At 29.1% G+C, this 12469-nt stretch overlaps 5 protein-coding genes across 5 annotated transcripts; 3 read left to right on the plus strand and 2 right to left on the minus strand.

Annotated features, from left to right (window-relative positions):
* Positions 1 to 618: 618 nt before the first annotated feature.
* LOC103577626 (threonine aspartase 1) lies at positions 619 to 1807 on the plus strand. The gene has a single exon (XM_008558363.1). The coding sequence runs from the start codon at positions 701 to 703 to the stop codon at positions 1739 to 1741; it is 1041 nt and encodes a 346-aa protein (XP_008556585.1). The 5' UTR covers positions 619 to 700; the 3' UTR covers positions 1742 to 1807.
* On the minus strand, positions 1775 to 3508 carry LOC103577625 (uncharacterized). The gene is made up of 5 exons (XM_008558362.3): positions 3327 to 3508; positions 3155 to 3231; positions 2935 to 3092; positions 2418 to 2607; positions 1775 to 1989 (listed from the first exon to the last, which is right to left on the minus strand). Exons 1-5 carry the CDS (start codon positions 3416 to 3418, stop codon positions 1775 to 1777), a joined length of 732 nt encoding a protein of 243 aa, XP_008556584.1. The 5' UTR covers positions 3419 to 3508.
* Positions 3509 to 3768: 260 nt separating this feature from the next.
* Positions 3769 to 7626, plus strand: LOC103577648 (DNA ligase 4). The gene is made up of 4 exons (XM_008558389.2): positions 3769 to 3963; positions 4027 to 4181; positions 4242 to 4513; positions 5068 to 7626. Exons 1-4 carry the CDS (start codon positions 3805 to 3807, stop codon positions 7179 to 7181), a joined length of 2700 nt encoding a protein of 899 aa, XP_008556611.2. The 5' UTR covers positions 3769 to 3804; the 3' UTR covers positions 7182 to 7626.
* Positions 7627 to 8367: 741 nt separating this feature from the next.
* On the minus strand, positions 8368 to 9746 carry LOC128667974 (uncharacterized). Its single transcript, XM_053739942.1, has 5 exons — positions 9635 to 9746; positions 9500 to 9565; positions 9396 to 9425; positions 8853 to 8894; positions 8368 to 8769 (listed from the first exon to the last, which is right to left on the minus strand). The coding sequence occupies exons 1-5, from the start codon at positions 9730 to 9732 to the stop codon at positions 8682 to 8684; spliced, it is 324 nt and encodes a 107-aa protein (XP_053595917.1). The 5' UTR covers positions 9733 to 9746; the 3' UTR covers positions 8368 to 8681.
* A 945-nt stretch (positions 9747 to 10691) lies between these two features.
* On the plus strand, positions 10692 to 12467 carry LOC103577627 (uncharacterized). The gene is made up of 2 exons (XM_008558364.2): positions 10692 to 11633; positions 12224 to 12467. The coding sequence occupies exons 1-2, from the start codon at positions 11297 to 11299 to the stop codon at positions 12457 to 12459; spliced, it is 573 nt and encodes a 190-aa protein (XP_008556586.1). The 5' UTR covers positions 10692 to 11296; the 3' UTR covers positions 12460 to 12467.
* Positions 12468 to 12469: the final 2 nt, after the last annotated feature.

Genomic DNA, 12469 nt, shown 5'->3' on the forward strand with positions numbered 1-12469 from the left:
TTATTTCATGATAAATAATGTCAATCGTATTTAAAGATTAAATATAAAATAATTATAGAGAAATACACCTTCCCTGAGCATCGGTATCATCGGGAATCTGTGTCATAGACATACGTCTAAACAATTTAAGCGAATTCAAAATTTTCTATAGATTTTCTTAGACGATGACTCCTGGTTTTCTATAGATTTTCTATTTTCTATGAATTTTCTCAGACGGCGATTTTGATCCTAACCACGGTCTCGATGGGAAAGAATCCCAGCTCATAGTTCTATAAAAATTCTCATCCTATAATAATTTTTGAATTCAACATTTTTTTCGATTCTCAAGAAATCGACCACTCATTCCAATCATCTGCGCATGCGCAAACCCAAGTCTACCCCTTCTGCGCACCGTTTTAAATTTGGCGGTAAAAAAAAAAATTCAAACTTATAAAAATTATGACTTTGTCATAATTTAAATGAATCACGTACATTTATAAGTATGAACCAATATTCATAAGCTTCCACTTCCTAGTGATTAGATAATGATAAAAAAAAGTTCAAATGTCGTTTGCTTTGAAGAGGAGTTTAAGTAAATGAAGATGAGCCCAAAGGTCACGTGATAAGGGTCAGCTGAGCCCAAAACATAAACAAACGACTGTGAAAAACAAAAAAAAAAAACAATATATTTTTTAAAATACAATAATAAAATTAGTTATAAATGACGAGTAACGGATTTATAGCCGTCCACGTTGGAGCAGGACATCATTCCGAGTCATTGAAAAAAAAGTATCAAAAATTGTGCCGAGACGCCTGTAAAATAGGCATCGAGTGTTTGAAAGACGGCGGACGTTCTCTGGACGCGGTAGTTGAAGCCACAATGATTCTAGAGGATTCATCACTGACCAATGCTGGTTTCGGGTCAAATTTGACTTTAAATGGTGACGTGGAGTGCGACGCGAGTGTCATGGACGGTAACAAATTATCATTTGGAGCAGTGGGAGCTGTAAGTGGTATAAAAAATCCAGTATGTTTAGCAAAACGTCTATGCGAGCATCAAAGCAGTAAGATAAGTTATGGCAGAGTACCACCAAGTGTTCTAGTTGGACCTGGAGCCCAAGTATGGGCTTCAGAAATGGGCATCGCAACCTTACCAGCAGAGGAATTAATTTCCACAAAAGCTAGGAAAATTTATCATCATTATAAACGTAAGCTAGATGACAAAGACACGAGTAAAATATCAAAACGTAGAATGGACACAGTGGGAGCTGTTTGTGTTGATGCTTATGGAAATGTTGCTGCTGCTTGTTCTAGCGGAGGAATTATTTTAAAATATCCTGGACGAGTTGGACAGGCGGGAATGTGGGGCTGCGGTGTCTGGGCACACAATGGCGCTTGTTCAGTCGCTGCCAGCACTAGTGGATGTGGAGAACATCTGATAAGGACTACGTTGGCTAGGACTATTGCTGAGGCTGTTACTGGAGCTGCTGATCACGTTCCGAGGCTACACGAGACCATGAAAAATTCTTTTTTGGAATCGGAATTTCTTGACGGGCTCGAATCAAAATTAGGCGGCGCTATTGCGTTGCGATATTCTAATGATGAGGCTACTGGTGATTTGCTATGGACACATTCCACAAATTCAATGATACTGGGACACATGAGCTCACATGACACGACACCAAAGAGTTGTGTTTCTTCGTTGGACGATGAACTTGTTGGTAAAAAAGCCGTTGTCGAGGGTATATGTTTTAGATTGTAAGGATATTTTTTTATGGAAATTCGAGGATTGTTATTACTGTTGGGTGAATAAAGAGATTTTAAAGTACATGTATAGATTTCCTTTATTAAATGATGAGAAGGATGGGGAGAAATTGGGCAGTGCATTTTTTGTGAGGCTGGAAAGTAATTTTATTACAGGGGATGCGGTCGATGAGTCCAGAGAGAAGCTGTCGAGGTAGAGAACGAACAAGGTTCCTGATTGGTTCATTACTTCGGCGAAGGAAACGGCTGTAAAAAATTATTTGTTTTAAATATTTTTTTAATTCGAATTTTCTGGGAGATTCTTTTTTAAATTAAAATTTTGTCTAAACTAATAGAGATACGATAAAAATGTATCAGTACATTTTTGTAGGGAATTTAATTCTCTACTAATTCATTTATATACATTTTTATTGTAATTTTGATAGTTTAACCAGAATTTTATATTTCTTTGACATTAACACATGGCTACTTTGAAGTTCCTTAAAAAACTTAAGAAAAAAAGTAAAGTCAATTAAAAATTTCCCATAAATTTTATGACCCCCATTAAATAAACTCAAAATTTCATATGAATTCAAAAAAATAAAAATTGTCTCCTTAGAATTCCTCTCCGATTTATTTCGCTTCCCGAAACTTTGAAAGAAAAAAAAAAAACAAAAAGAAAAAAAAATCATCACCTCCAGCAGCAACTCCAGAGACAATATTAGGCTGCTTCAACTTGGGAACATCTTCCACAGTTTCCTTAACTTTTGTAGTACTCAACGATCGTAAAAATGACGGAGTATTATCTTCAGGTGTCTTCAATTGCGACACGTGATTAGACGTCAGCGCAATAATATTTTCCGCTTTTTTTAACAAACTAGAAATCTAAACCAGGAATTTAATTATTTTAATTTTCATGAATTATTAATCAATTACTAGCTTAAGGACATTCTCAGTCAGTGCCCTATTTTTTTAAAATATTCAATGAATTTCAATTATTCAATTAATTAATTAAAAGTTAACGCTTTTAAAATTTAAAAAAAAAATCTATACCACGGCAGATTTGTAACTGCGTTGTCTTTTTTTCAATCAGTGCTTTAATTTTTTTGAAAATAATTACTAAAATTTAAAAATTATTATGGCAGTTCGTCATTGAAAATTTTTAAAAAGTGGTGGGTACTATTTAAAAATGCCTTCAAGTAATTAACTTACAGTATCAATAAACGCTCCTGCAGATGCTAAATCAACAGAATTTACTAACATGACACAGATATCATCTGTCAGAGCATAAAGTGTTGACACATTTGTTGATGATCTGCTAATTGTTCCCAATACTTCTGATTTATTTACAATGCAATCTTTTATAAAATCTAGAAATCAATAATTAAGTTAATTACTAATAATAGTATTTAATTATTATTTATATAATTACCTGTAAGTAAATCAGTTTCGACGATAATTAAAGTTTTAATTGATGAAATGTCATTTTTTAAATCAATTTTAAAAATTCTATAAATTAAAAATTAATTTAATTAATTACTGGTATTTAATTATTCTAAAGCAAGTAATTATTATAATTAGTGAGTAATTAATTTTATAATTACAATAAATTGTCATTTTCTTGAGTATCATCATCATCTTCAGACCAGAATGCTCGTGAACTAGGATAGACAACTTCTCCAAATAGACTAGACATTTTTTAAAATAATTATTTAATTAATAATTAATTATTTTATTTAATTAGATAATAAAACTTTAAATACAAATTAAATAGGTTAGATTTTTATTTAGGAAATGATTGAGTTAATTTTTAAGTTTAAATTCTACCGCCAGGTGGCAAAATAAACCGCGAAATTTAAGTTTACGAATTAATTTTTTTTAATTTTTTTTTATAACTAATTAATTAATTATTTATAAAAGTAATTAATTTGTTTTCAATTTTAATTAATTGTTATAAATTTTGACCTTAAAATAATTTAAATATTACCGCCATTTTTTAAACCGCCATTTTTAAACTAACAGCTGACTGCTGTCATGTGTCACGTTGTAGATGTTGACATAACAGTTGATTATTAATCAATAATGACGACACTTGCATCTAAAATTGAATTTAATGAATTTTGTAATTTATTGGAAGAAATTTTGAAAGCGCAATCAAAAAATAAAATAAAAATATTGACAGATTTTTTAAATAAATACCGGGAAATAGGAAAAAAATTAAAAGATGAAAATCCTGATGCTGTGAGTTAATTAATTTTCATAATTTAATAATAATAATTATAATAATTATTATTATTTTGACAGGACATTTCATTATTTCCAATAATGAGATTATTATTAATAAATAAAGATCATGAACGAGGACCGTATGGTTTAAAAGAAAAATCTTTAGGAAATTTGTATGTTAGAATTTTTTGTCTAGGTAATTCTGATGATGCAAAAAAAATTATTAACTACAGGTATTTATTATTTTAATTATTAATTAATTTGTTTACTTAATTTATAAATTTAATTTTTAGAATACCAACGGAACAAAAAGCACAAACTAATGATTTTGCTGAAAAGGTTTACTGGATATTGAAACGCAGGCTTAGGAATGCCTGCAACTTATCAATTGAACAGATCAATTTTGTACTAGACAAAATAGCTGAAAATAATAGACAGAATAAGAGCAAAGATAGCGAATTTATATACTTGGTACAGCAATGTGGTGCTTTGGAAGTTAAATGGTTGACGAGGATCATATTGAAGAGTATCAGAATCGGGCTCGGTGAAAAACAAATTCTCAATGGTAAGATTTTTATATTTTACATCCAAAAATTCATGATTCTGAAGTTAGGCGATGTCTGATAATTTTTGAATTATTTTCCAAATGATAAATTATAAAAAAATAAATACTTTAAAAAATTGCACCAATAGTTTTTTTAATTTTCTACATGTGCATTTTTTTATTTTATTTTATTTTTTTTTATATTTGATAGAAAAAATCATAAAATTGTTAATCGTCTTCTAACTTCAAGATCAATGAAAGTGACTGAAGCTGACAATTGTTAATTTAAAAATTTTATTTTTAATTGTTTAATTCATTTATTTGTAATTTATAATTTGCCATATATCTGTTACATTTACATGAGTGTTAATCTAACAGACAGAAAAATTTTTAATTATTAATAAATAGAGTAAATAATTAATAAAATAAAAATTAAAAAAAATGCGCGTTTAAAAAATTAATCTGAGCATTTTTTATAAATCTTATTTTTGTAATTATTTACGCTATTTATTTTTAATTTTAAATTACTGAATTTCCGAAGAAATTTTATAATTATTAATAAATGTAAATTTTAGCGTACCACGAGGACGCAGAATCATTATTTGGTGAGCAATCAAACTTGCGCGAAGTCTGTGATGTTCTTCACAACCTAAAATATCGGATTAAAAAAAGTTCAAACATATCAGTTCTTTCGCCTTTTAAGCCCATGCTTCTCGAGCGCCTCACTCTCGACAGACTTTCTGAGCTCTTTGTCCATTGCCCCGAGTACGTGGTCCAAACAAAGTTTGACGGTGAGCGCAGCCAGCTACACATGATCAACAACAAGTACAAGTACTACACGCGCCATGGTTATGACGTAACCAACCACTCGAGCTATGGTGAGTCTCCCGCTTCTGGTCATCTAACCTCTAAAATATCTGCCCTCTTAAGCCCGTCATGCAGCTCAATAATCCTCGATGGCGAGCTCATGGGCTGGCACAAAGAAAAATCTTGTTTCGGATCAAAAGCCATGTCCTTTGATGTTAAAAAATTGACTTTCAAAAGTGTCTTCCAGCCTTGTTTGATGGTCTTCGATATAATTCTATACAATGACCAACTTGTTGTGAACTTGCCTTTAAAAGAGCGCCTGAAAATTATAGAAACCGCTTTCACTCCCAAAGATGGCGTTCTGATGCGCAGTAAAAATACTTTCGTAACCCGCGTAGAAGAAATTCTTGAAATTTTCAACCATAGCCTAGACAACGCTGACGAAGGAATTGTCATAAAAGATTCTTCAGGAGTTTACAAACCAAATTCACGTGAAGGGAACAAATGTTACAAACTAAAAGCCGAGTATTCAAGTAATTTAGTAGAGGACATTGATCTTCTGATAGTTGGAGGTTATTACGGCCAAGGAAAACATTCTGGAATGTACAGCAGCTTCTTAGTAGCGCTGGTAGTTCCTGGAGTCGATGAAGCCTCGCAGATTTTTAAATCAGTCGTCAGTGTCAGCACCGGGATTACTGGAGACAAATTGAAGGAACTGAACAACCGATTCGCGGATCACTGGACCTCCGAACGGCCCGCTAATGTCGTTGGCCCGAAAAAAGATCCACCGGACTCCTGGTTACCGCCAGAAAAATCACTGGTGCTGCAGATCAGGGCTACTGAGCTCATTAGATGCGACACCCAGCCTACTGGCTACACCTTGAGGTTTCCCAGAGTTAAATTAATTCGTGATGACAAACCCTGGTACGACGCATGCACGATCACGGAATTCAAGAGCTTGATTAAGAATTGGGGGTCGGTTAATAAGTTAACTAAACGGCATGCCAATGAAGAAGATTTAAAATCTTTGGGAAGTTCCAAGCGCAGGGAAACGGAAAGTAAATTTATTAAGCCTGTGAGAATGGACGAGAAACATTTTGGGGTCAGAGCTGCTGACGTTGAACGTCAGACCCGATTAATGGAGGGTAAAGAGTTCTGTGTGATTAATGGAGAGCTTGATAATCATGCAGATGACGTTGTTTTAACTAAAGAAAATATTGAAATTATTTTACTACAGCATTCGGCGAAAGTTGTTCAGAATCCGGGAAAAAATACTTTCTGCGTAATCGTAGGAAATTCAGAAACAATGAAAGCCGTTAATTTAATTAATTCAGGTAAGTATGATATTGTGAAAACATGCTGGTTAAAAAGAGCGACGGTTGAAGAAAATTGGGGTAACTTGGTTGATTGGTTTCCTTGGGAAATGCTGGCGATGCGCAAAGAAACTAAGGAACGATTAGGGAAAGATTATGATATTTATTGGGACAGTTATTATATGGACGCTGATGATGAAAGTTTGAAAAGATCTTTAGATAGAGTTGATAAATTTGCTGAAGAAAAAGTATTCGAGAAAGAAGACTACGAGGATTTGGATAAAGAGTTTTGTAATTTGGAGGTTAGACTCTTTGAGCGCGTGGTCGGCCATTTTGTTGACGATGACTGGCTTAAAAGCCCTTTTTTGTTTATGAAAGGAACAATTAGTGAGAATGTTGATGAGTTTACTACTCATGTTTTTGTGGGAGACGTTTTTGATAGAATTAATATTTATAAAAAAATAAATGACTCAGGTAAAACTTTTATTAAACTTCTCAACAGGATGTGGGTCAAAGATTGTTTTGATAGAGGATGTTTGTTACCAGAAATAGATTATATTGTTCAATAAAATTATTATTTTTATACCTAGAAAGCTTTTGCGTTGACGTGCGACCATTATTTTTACCTCTTGTAATATTTTGATAATTACCTTGCACGCTCTTCTTATGAAAAAGTCGTTATTAAAAATATTCATCATGGATGCCTATTGTCTCTATTAGGCGCAACTATGGCCAACCATTTCCATAGTAACCGTTGCCATGACTACAGTCTCCATAGCAACCGTTGTCATGACGACTATAAGCGGTGACATGACACCAACTTTTTTGGGATAGAGCCATATGAAATTGCTCAAGCAAAAGAGTGTAGTTCGGGTGTTTTCGGTTCTTACTCCCACTCTGGGTGTTCTGTGCACCAAATATTCTCCTACGTTTGTTTGCGCATGCGCAGGTTAGAAATTTTGGGTAGTAGGAGCTATTTCCGAAGTTCATTTTCTCTCTGAGACGATTTTAACCAAATATTCAATCTACCTCCTTATATATATATATATATATATATATATATATATATATATATATATATATATATATATATATATATATATATATATATATATAATTTTTTGGTTAAAAATTACCGTGACAATAAATTTTAATCTCTTATTTTTCAAGCAGAGTCTAAACTATCGAACTTATGTAAAAATTGATAAGGACCTTTTTTATAGAGAATTAAATTTTCTACAAAATTGTATTCTATGATTTTGATCGTATCTTTGATAGTTTAGCTAAAATTTAAATTAAAAATTGGAATATGAAATACTTCAATTTTTCAAATTTCATGTGCAGTTAAATTTCTTTTTTTTTTTAAATTCAAATTTTATTCTGTTAAATAATATAATTATTTATGTTTAGTTCTTGGTACATTTGTATTATTTAATAAAAGTTACGTATTTCTTGAGTAATAAATTTATATTTTTACTGGCAGAGTAATTACATTTTTTTTACTAAAAACAACCGAGAGGTTAAAATGAGCACAAAGACTTGCATTCAATCATTGTGCATTATGTTAAAGTAAAAATACAAACCAAAGAAGCCGCGATGAGCTTCGTAATACTTTTTTGATATAAAAAATTGCTTTTTTTTTCAATTGTCAAATTTATAATCATATAAAAATTCTAATGCTAACAGAAATTTATCAAAAAAATGATAAAATACTTTGTTTGAATCAGTCTAATATATATTTGTTTAAAAAAAAAACTAACTTTTTTATTTATAAAACATTAAAGTTACAGTTGTATCTTTAATATAAAAATTTTCCAAGTATTTGTATTTTAAAAAAAATGAAAATCCCGCCCAAGTCTGAAGGAGAGCCAGCAAAAGACGTTAAATAATGTGAAATGTTAAAGTATGTCACAAGTCCCGAGACACTAAATCATACTAAAGATCTACTTATAGACATGTCACAGTCAAAATGAGACATTTATTAATTGAGTTTGAATATCTGCTAGTTTTCGTCCTCTTGACTTTATTATTTTTTTATTCTATTTTTTCGTTCCGAGAGCAACATGTTATTATTTTCCGCAACAGCATTTATTTGATGTTACTTCCTCTTGTTTTGTAACTAAATCACCGTTAGTGTCACCATAGCAGTCTCCAAATCTAATTGTGTATAGAATTTAAATTAACAATTTTAATTGATTATCAAATTATTTCAATTTTATTATATTTAAATAAATACGAACATTTTTTTTCTTTTGCAACCACATGGATAAACTGATGAACGCCTGTATTAGATAATTTAAATTATTATATGTTTTATTTTTACAATTATTTGAATTTCAAATTTTTTTCAAATTCAAATAACTTATAAACTATTGAGTTTACAAAAAAATGTCTAGAATAACTTCTTATAGAAAATTTAATTCTCTATAAATTTATTTCTATACATTTTTATCATATTTTCAATAAATAACTCATAAATTAAATTTGAAGCCATCGACCTTAAAAAAAAATTTAAAAATTTCCCTGCATAAGTCCCGGAGTTTAAAATTAAATTCCGATCAAACTATTGAGAATACGATGAATTTCAATCAATACATTTTTGTACAAAATCAAATTCTCTACAAAAAAGGTCCTTGCAAACTTTTCCGTAAATTCAATAGTTTAGTCACAATTTTAAGTCAAAGTATAAAAAATTTATTATTCTAGTGATTTTGACTTAAATTTATTTTAAATTAGATTAATTATGTGTTTATTTAATTAGTTTATTAATTTTGAATACGTACCAACGATGACACATACAACGACTTCGATTTCTATTAAAGTAAAAAAAAAAATAAGTAAATTAATTAATCAATAATTTAATTTTAATAATTAATTTGTAACTTACTCTACTCCTTTTGCTTTTTGCCGCTTGTAATCTCTCTCAGCTGCGGCGCATAAACATTCAATTTGTCTATTATAAAATCATATTTTCATTAATTAATTAATTAATTAATTGATTGATTAATATATTTATTCTTACTTTTCTTTCAAAAAACCAGCGTATACAAAAATAATACTAAAAAAATTAAAAAAAAATTTACTGATAAACCAGGAAATACTAGTTGTACAATGTGCCATTTTGTTAGAGCATTAATTTTCTTTCTGCCTAAAAAAATATTTTTTATGTCGAAATAAAGATTGAAACTTTTTTTTGGTTATTTAAATAATTTGTCAATTGTTTTTAAAACTCATTTTTATTGCTGGAGAACAAATTTTTTTATTTTTACAAAAGTTTATTTGAAAAAGATAAAAATTGGGCGCGTAAAACTTTTTTTATTTAAAAATGTGAAAAATAAAAAACAAATTGTTGAAAACTTTTTCTTTTATCTTGTGACTTAAAAACGTAACGACGTTGACAAGCTGTCAACGTGTATCTTTATTTTCGACAATAAAAAAAAAACTGTGTCAACAACTTAGTCATTAATATTTTTACAAAAAATATATATATATATATATGTGTATATAAATATTTAAATCAATCTTTTAGATGACAATTAATCATATGACATTAAAAATAACTATATCTTCTAAATTATCAAAGTTATATGAAAATTTATAAGGACCATTTTTGTAGAGAATTTAATTCCCTACAAAAGTTTTCTCATATATTTTTATCATATTTTCTATATTTGACCCCGAGTAACAATTTTAAAAAATTCAACCAAAAAAAAAAGTTTGAATTTTACAAATTTTCAAACTATAAGTCACTTAAGTAATTATATCTTCTAAAATATCAAAGTTACATAGAAATTTATAAGAACCATTTTTATAAAGAATTAAATTTCCTACAAAAGTCCCCTGATTCATTTTTCCCATATCTCCAATAGTTTATCCACAGCAGTAATTCAAAACTTAAAAGCAATAATTCAAATTTTCAAAAAATTCCAATTCCAATTAAATGTTTAAAAATTAAAAACAAATCTCTATATACATTTGAAATAAAATAATGTAATAATAACAAGTTCTCAAAAATTTACAAAAGAAGCAGTACTTGTTTTCCGAAGTAAAACTAAATTTTAAACAGTTAATAAAATAATTAAAAATAAAAATACCAAGGATATCCGTTTGCTGTATATTAACTAAAGAAAAACAATCTAAATACTAATATTAACTGTTGGCAACATATATATTTAACATACAGACAACTATAACTAACAAACCAAAGCATTAACGAGCTCTTAAAGTCTAGTCAACCAAAAGAATACCATTTGGTAGCAGCTGTCATTTTTATTTTTTTTTTTAATCTTCACCTAAAATTCAAAATTGTCATTAATTTATTGAATTAACTATTCATTTAAATTTATTAATTACCACTACCATTAATTGCAATTCATTACTTTATCTATTAATTAATTAATTAATTAATTTTAAAGAAGGCGGTACTTCTTTAAGTTGGCGTGGCTACTTTTGTATTCAACCAATAGCTTATACTGTTTTAATACTAAAAATATACACAGTATGATATATATGTATATATGTATATATGTGGGTGCAAATGTATGAAGTAGTAGGAGAAGTTATATACTTGTCATTGAGTCTTAGAAGATAATGTTGAGTAAGAATTGCAAAGATTAACATCTCGATAATTATTTAAAAATTTTTTTGAATTAAGTAATCAATTAAATAATTAATAAAATTAGTGATGGATAAATTAAATAATTTGAAAATAGAACAACGATTAAGAAGTCCTAAATGTGCTAGGTGTAGAAATCATGGAATAATATCAAGTCTTAAAGGACATAAGCGCTCTTGTAGGTGGAAAGATTGTAACTGCCCTTGTTGTCTGCTTGTTGTTGAGAGACAAAGAGTTATGGCTGCTCAAGTTGCTTTAAGAAGACAACAACAAAATCAGGGTATTAATGGTAATTTTTATTCCACTAACGATTCGAAACAGACTATTGTTAGGAAGTTGAAAAATTTTCGGAGTTTGCAAGTTACTTCGACAAGAATTGATTTGCATAATTTTTCAAACCAAGATTGTGAGTACTATTATTTGTTTTTTAAATTTATGGCTCTACTATTGAGTTTATGAAAAAATGCATAGATACACTTTTTGTGGAGAATTTAATTAGCGACAAAAATGTGTTCTGTAATTTTTGTGATATCTTTGATAGTTCAATCAGAAATTTGAATTAAAGTTACCGGGTTCGGAAAAAGTTGATTTTCAATCAAATTCAATGTTAATTTTTGTGATAACTTTTAAACTATGGGGTTTATAAAAAAAGTAAAAGAGATCTTTTTTATAGAGAATTTAATTTCCCACAAAAATATATTCTATGATTTTTGTGATATCTTTGATAGTTTAATCAGAAATTTGATTTAAATTTACCGGGCTTCGAAAAAAGTTGATTTTTAATAAAAATTTAATGTTTATTTTTTTTTATAACTTTTAAATTATGAGGTTTATAAAAAAAATATAAGAGACCTTTTTTATAGAGAATTTGATTTCCTACAAAAATGTATTCTATGATTTTTGTCATATCTTTGATAGTTTAGCCATAATTTAAGTTTTAAGTATTAAAAGTAGTATTAATAAATAAATTTAAAAAATAAAATAAATTTTTGTTAGTTCGGGATTCAATTTTCCGGTTGGCAAATGAAGATAAATATTTAACAGATCCAAGTCCAAGTACGTGGACTAGTAACTTGGGTACTCAGCCTGAAAATAATGCATGTAATGAATCTATAACGCAATTAATACAAACGACTAAGGTGAATTATCAAGAAGAAGAAATAAAAAGTGAAAATGATCCACAACAGCCGCGATTATCTTTTAGTGTTGAATCAATAATTGGTACTCGATGAATTATTTATT

The sequence above is a fragment of the Microplitis demolitor genome, chromosome 6, assembly GCF_026212275.2.
Source record: "Microplitis demolitor isolate Queensland-Clemson2020A chromosome 6, iyMicDemo2.1a, whole genome shotgun sequence".
NCBI classification, from domain to species: domain Eukaryota; kingdom Metazoa; phylum Arthropoda; class Insecta; order Hymenoptera; family Braconidae; genus Microplitis; species Microplitis demolitor.

Coding starts and splice junctions, on each gene's coding strand:
- LOC103577626 (XM_008558363.1), top strand. CDS start 701: ATGACGAGTAACGGATTTATAGCCGTCCACGTTGGAGCAGGACATCAT.
- LOC103577625 (XM_008558362.3), bottom strand. CDS start 3,418: ATGTCTAGTCTATTTGGAGAAGTTGTCTATCCTAGTTCACGAGCATTC. Junction 3,093..3,154: donor CGAAACTGATTTACTTACAG/GTAATTATATAA, acceptor ATTGATTTCTAG/ATTTTATAAAAGATTGCATT. Junction 1,990..2,417: donor CTCTGGAGTTGCTGCTGGAG/GTGATGATTTTT, acceptor AATTTTTTACAG/CCGTTTCCTTCGCCGAAGTA.
- LOC103577648 (XM_008558389.2), top strand. CDS start 3,805: ATGACGACACTTGCATCTAAAATTGAATTTAATGAATTTTGTAATTTA. Junction 3,964..4,026: donor AAGATGAAAATCCTGATGCT/GTGAGTTAATTA, acceptor TTATTTTGACAG/GACATTTCATTATTTCCAAT. Junction 4,514..5,067: donor TGAAAAACAAATTCTCAATG/GTAAGATTTTTA, acceptor TGTAAATTTTAG/CGTACCACGAGGACGCAGAA.
- LOC128667974 (XM_053739942.1), bottom strand. CDS start 9,732: ATGGCACATTGTACAACTAGTATTTCCTGGTTTATCAGTAAATTTTTT. Junction 8,895..9,395: donor CGTTGTATGTGTCATCGTTG/GTACGTATTCAA, acceptor TATCTAATACAG/GCGTTCATCAGTTTATCCAT. Junction 8,770..8,852: donor GGTTGCAAAAGAAAAAAAAT/GTTCGTATTTAT, acceptor ATACACAATTAG/ATTTGGAGACTGCTATGGTG.
- LOC103577627 (XM_008558364.2), top strand. CDS start 11,297: ATGGATAAATTAAATAATTTGAAAATAGAACAACGATTAAGAAGTCCT. Junction 11,634..12,223: donor TAATTTTTCAAACCAAGATT/GTGAGTACTATT, acceptor AATTTTTGTTAG/TTCGGGATTCAATTTTCCGG.